Genomic DNA, 6,000 nt, shown 5'->3' with positions numbered 1-6,000 from the left:
CGACGGAGACGCCGCCCCTGAGCCACTGCCTCTTGAATGCGACCGTTTCGTTCCTCCGTTTATCGACGTGGACGACCCGAGCTCGATCACAAACTTGCCACCTTTGTGGGAGCTTATGTTCGACTCGGCCAGGACGATTCCAGCGCCGGAGGACCCATCGGGGATGAGTTCGAATCGGTAACCCAGCCCTTCGGTGGCTCCGCCCCGCTCCCGCCACGCCTCGAGCCGTCCCCACGGCTTCCAGATGCCGTTTCCGGGTCGGAGGATTAGCCAAGAACCAGGGTTCGAGCGGCTCACGCGGTCTGTTCCCGGGGAGGCTACGAAGGGTGTGACGATTGAAGCCATAGCCACCGGAGATCCCGAGAGGTCGTGAACTGTGATGGACCATCCTTTCCGTTCTTTTCCGGGGCGTTCTCTCTCGCTCCCGAACGAGTTTAGCCAGCTCCGGGAGACGCTCGTCTCCGGCGGCATCGATCTGAATCAATCGGAAACAGAGTTTTACCACTGAATTTGGAGTCACAGTGCTAAGAAGATGAAAATCTGAAATGGGTTTCTGCCTTTTTGGGGATTTAGCTTTATCGTCGATTTCATGACTGAATCAAATGAAAACAACATTCATCACAGAAATTTGAATTTTATAAACAAGAAGAAGACGAAATTCTGAAATGGATTTCTGGAAAATTTGAAGTTTGAAAATACTAAGAAGATGCTGGAATCTAAAATGGGTTAGTGAAGATTTGGCTTTATCGAAATCTGCTTTATTGAAAACATGATCCCGTTTCTCGCAAGTTTGTTGGAGGAAAAAGAGCAAAGTTTCAAGATAAATCCGGTAAAGCGAAATCCAGAATCCTGATTTCACGATTAATTATCTCTACCGTGCGATTAACCAGCACGTTTTCGAATTTTCCGGGGAAAAGAAAAATTTTGAAATTAAAAAAAAAACACAAAAAACAGGGGAAATCCTTCATCGGAAAACTGACCTGGACCTCTGAGTGCGGTCACCGGTGTGTCGGAAACTGAACTTGCAGGTGAAAACTGGCTGTCGAATATTCCCCTGAATCTGAAACACCTGAGGACTACACTCAGGCTCGCCGTCGAATTGGAACACGAACCGAGGATCAGGCTCCGCCTTCACATTCAGATGAAACTGAGCCACCGACGACGACGATTTCTCGGCGCCTTTTCCGATAGAGATCCAACCGTTGTGGAAGACACAAGCCTTGGACTGAGTTCCGGTGAGATCCAACGGCACGGAGACCTTGGCGAGGAGGGTGCCGGAGTGTACGCCGCACGCGCCGCCCGATCGGCCGGTGTAGATGGAAATCTTCAGGCAGGGCTTGGAGGCGAATATGGATCTAGAGAAGAAGCGGTCAAGATCGGACTTGCTCAGGTGGAAAGTCGCGGCAAGGGTTTGAATTTCCGGGAACTGGGCTGTATCCGGCGGAATGTACGGGACGGCAGCGGTTTGTGGCGGGAAGTTCTTGAGCTTAATCTTACAGAAACACGGCGACGTCGTCGGATGCACGACGGAGCTCGAAATCTTGGAGGCTAATGGTACTTTAAGGGCTAGGTTTCCTACTGTGAGCCTGATGAATGGGCACGGATCCATTTCCGCTTCTGGGTCACAGAGAGAGAGAGGGAGAGAGAGAGACTACGGTTTTAGGCACACTGACATTGAGGAGAAGCAATGGAGTTCTGTTAAGAAGAAGAAGAAGAGGAAAACGGTGGGCTTTAGAAAGCGGCGGAGAAGTAATCGATGAGACCACCAGTGAGAGCTGTTGTCTTCTTCTTCTTCATCTGCGTCCGTCTCTATGAGAGAGAGAGAGAGAGAGAGAGAGCTGTGGGGTTTTCACTTTCCTCTTCTATTTCACTTTATATTTCTGCAAATTGCGTAAAAGACCCCGCTGTATCAAAATATTGGGATTAACACCCCTTTTATTATTACTATTATTATTATAAACAATGCTTTTGACCCCCCATAATTTAATATGGCGCATATCAAAACAGTTGTTTAAATTCTTATTCTAAGTTTTTCTTCCGCATAAATATTTGGACAATATTATAACATTATTGAGATATTACACACCATTATATTGTGATTTTTATATTTATAGTCAAAAAATAGAATTGCACGTATAAACTTTAATATAATTTTTATGCAAATTTGATTTGGAAATGAAAAAATAAAAAAAAACTTCAGCGTTCTATAGAATTATTTTATATCAAATTCAATTTTTCTCTCTCATATCTTTGGACATTTTTAGTGGCTTCGCAATGTTCGCATATGCTTATCTACAGATTTTTTTTTTTTTTAAAAAAAAAAGATTAAACAAAAGAGGGTCGACTGATAATTATGAAAAAATATGTAGTTGTTTTGTAATTTATCTTTTGTTTTAAAAAATATTTAAGTGTTTCTTTATCGGAAAGTGTACGAACAAAACAGACTAGGGGCAAATTCGAAATTAAGAGGCAGTTGAGGGGCAGATAGAGAGATGTGGAGTACAGCTGGGAACAGCCTGGGAAATAAATGCCAGCTCGGACGGAGGGTGACGCCATTCTCTCTCAACCTGACTCTGACCAACCAAAGACGTTCCGGGCTCCACTTCTATTTGAAATTACGGAACTACCCTCGCTTGCTTACGTGTACCTCGCGACTCCTGTGACGGGGGAATCTCGCCGCCACTACGCGGAACTCACGTTTGTGTTTGTAATTGGTGTTATTATAGATTTGATTCAATTTATTATCTAATGTTTAATTTTAATAAAAAAATATAATCTTTTGAAATTCAGGATATGTATTTTTTGGGTTGCCTGGACACGATGATCGTTTGTCATTTTGATTTTCTTTGAATTGGTCAAGAATTGAATTATTATTTAAAAATACGAACCGCTTATCTAATCTAATTTTCTGGTTATGTATTGTATCTGATCAATTTTTCTTTATTTAAATAAAATTTCAAAACAATATTATTTTTACGTTCAACCAAAACAGCCTGTCAAAACAATACTATAATTATGTAATGTTTGGTGATATTTTAAATATTTAATTGAATTACAGTGAGAAAGTACGATACTATCTGTATTTTAGTTTATTTCATATTATAAATTAGGTTTGAAATAAAACAACAGTAAAATTTAGTGTTTTACATCTGAATAAACAGTAATTCTTTACCTTAAAATCAATTATATTTACACTATATAAATTATTAAGTTTGTTTATATCTAAAATAAATTATTAAATTTAATTTATTTGGTTTGATTTTGTTTTATTTGAAATGGTGACCCGAAAGTGTTTTTTATTTTCTCTATTTAATTTTAGAGAAGAATACAATCAAAACCCAAAACCCTCGTCTATGGTCATTTTTAAAATTTTAAAATAAAACCCCGGCCTAGTTAATATTATCTGTATATCCGATTATATAAAATCGATAATAATTGATGCCTATATATCTATCTATATATATATATATATATATTTATCTTATATATGTCAAAAAGTATAAAATAGTTATATTGTAAATTGTTATAATATACTTATCTTATATACGTCAAAAAGTATAAAATAGTTATATTGTAAAATACAATGTATAGAAAAGCCATATGTATAAACTAGTTATATTATAAGATCATTTTTTTACAAATGAGGGGACCGTCAAATGTAGTAATTATTACATATAAGTAAACTTTTTTACTGCATACGTGAAATTGTTAATAATTATTATTTTTACCAACCATAAATAATTATTATTTTAAATTAAATAAAGACACAAATAGGTCTGTGTTTGCGTCTGTAGCCGCACGTGGGTTGCTACGGTGGCGATTTTAACTGGACATTAACCGACTTTTGTCTCTTTTTCCCATGTGAAAAAATTCTCTTTTTTTATTTTTTTTTACATTTCAGAAATCATGTATGAATATTTAGAATAAATTTGTGTAGTTGCGCGTGGAGAGAAATTTGTTTTCTATCAAATAAAAAAAACAAATAATGCATGGTTCTATATAAAATAACGATTTTTTTAGCACTTTTGTTTTTTTTTTACAACAAAATCTTTCTCTATTTCAGTAAAAATTCAAATCATGAAATAACTTATATGCAAGTGCCAATGTGTTCCATGTAAAATAGAGGACAAAGTCAGTTTTTTGTTTAAAAAATTAATTTATGATTTTGAACTCAAAATATTCTCAATCCGACTATCGACTATAATATTCAATCATCATGGAATATAATGCAATTACAAAAATAAAATGTTTATTTCCTGTATTATTAACACTAAATTATGAACCCATAATTTGGTTCACTAATCAATAAAATTTTAAAATGATTTAACTCATATTTAATATACCCATAACAGAGTAGAATAATTTAATAAATATTTATTATAGATAGAACATTTGTAATTTATTATATTTTTTGAAAAAATTTTACATTTATAACCTGATGAAATAAGAAAATGAATATATAATTGGAAGAAAATATAGATTTTAAGATATTATTTTTAATAATAATGAATACAATATTATGTTAAATATTGTACATCATATTTATTTTTATTATATCTGTATTTTCCTTTTACATCATTTGTTAACTTTTTCTACAAATATATTATTTATTTTTATTATATAAGAAGAAGAATAAGATATATAACAATAAAATAATTCCGTTCTTTTTTATTTGTCTTTCTTTTTTATTTAATTTCTACAATTTTATATTTCTACATGGTATCAAAATGGCTCAAATTGCTCTATATCTTTTTTTTAATTTTCTTTTTTTTGAATTTTGGATATTTATATATCTAAATCGTTTAAAGAGAAGTAAAAACTCAAAATAAAACGAGGTGTTGTGCTAAAAAGAAATCAAACCTAAAAACTCTAAGATCAAGTGAGTTACTATGACAAAAAGAATTAAAGGTGAAACTTCAAAGTTGTGAAGTGATTTGAAAATGGATAATACTCTCTAAAAAAACTAAATTTGGTGTTTGTGGATTTTTCTAAAGTATAATGAAAATATCTATAGAATTTTATCTTATTATCTTTTCAAGATTGACTTTTGCATTATTTCAAAATCAACCTTGAGTGAAATATTGAAATAGAAAAATTAATATATGATTGAAGGAAAATATAGATTTTGAGATATTATTTTTTATAATAATGAACACAATATTATGTTAAATATTATGTATCATATCTATTTTCGTTATATCTATATTTTTTTATAATATTTGTTAATTTTTCAATAAATATGTGAGTTAGTTTCATTATAATGTAAAAAAAATATAGCAATAAAGTAATTATGTTCTTTTTTTTATTTATATTTCTTTTTTATTTAATTTTGGTAATTTTTTATTTCTATACAACCAAATAAAGTTATTTATTTATGATGCAAATAATTATTGAATGGAAATTCAAATTAATTTCGAAATTTGTATAATACTTATTATGTTCCAATAAATTCTAAGTTAGTTACCGAACAGATCTCCTAATCCGATAAAATGCAATATTGTTTCTTTAGAATTTGTTTTTAATCATTTTAATCCACTTTTTTACAGCATGTATATACAACAAATGCACAAACACCATGCGATTAAAAATGAAGAGGCCCACAATCTGTCTTTTTTTTTACACCAAAATTTTAATTTATGTTTGAATATCTTTTGAAATTAAATATAATAACAAAATTATTTTTTTTAAAAAAAGATGGTTATTTGGAAAACAAGCAAAGTAAAATGTGAAATAATTGCAAAGATTTTGAGGCCCCCTCACGTTGCTCATGCAAGCCTCTTTGTTTTTGTTCGCTTTTGAAAATGTCGTTTATTCCTTTGGCGGTCCAAAATGTTCAATTTCCTATAAATGGCGAGACAATAATTACACCAACGGAGAAAATTATCTAAATAAATCATTATGCGCGCACGAATAATTTAAAAAAAACATTATATTATGTATATACATATATTCTGCAATAACGAATATTTTTACAATCAAATAATTTTAAATCTGCTTTTC

The 6,000-nt window shown here is 32.4% G+C and overlaps 1 protein-coding gene across 2 annotated transcripts in view; it reads right to left on the bottom strand.

Annotated features, from left to right (window-relative positions):
- LOC104816779 overlaps nucleotides 1-1,839 on the bottom strand; it is a 2,771-nt gene extending 932 nt beyond the window's left edge. The window contains exons 1-3 of one of the 2 annotated variants that reach the window (XM_010545737.2): nucleotides 1,814-1,832; nucleotides 981-1,637; nucleotides 1-475 (exon numbers count right to left, since the gene is read on the bottom strand). In XM_010545737.2, coding sequence (XP_010544039.1) covers nucleotides 1-475; nucleotides 981-1,609 — 1,104 coding nt within the window. In that variant the 5' untranslated portion in view covers nucleotides 1,610-1,637; nucleotides 1,814-1,832. Of the gene's footprint in view, nucleotides 476-980 lie in introns of both variants that reach the window. The other variant, XM_019202926.1, reaches the window with a different exon arrangement.
- Nucleotides 1,840-6,000: the final 4,161 nt, after the last annotated feature.

The sequence above is a fragment of the Tarenaya hassleriana genome, unplaced genomic scaffold (genome assembly GCF_000463585.1).
Source record: "Tarenaya hassleriana unplaced genomic scaffold, ASM46358v1 Cleome26, whole genome shotgun sequence".
Taxonomy (NCBI): domain Eukaryota; kingdom Viridiplantae; phylum Streptophyta; class Magnoliopsida; order Brassicales; family Cleomaceae; genus Tarenaya; species Tarenaya hassleriana.
This window is presented reverse-complemented; position numbering and strand designations above follow the sequence as displayed.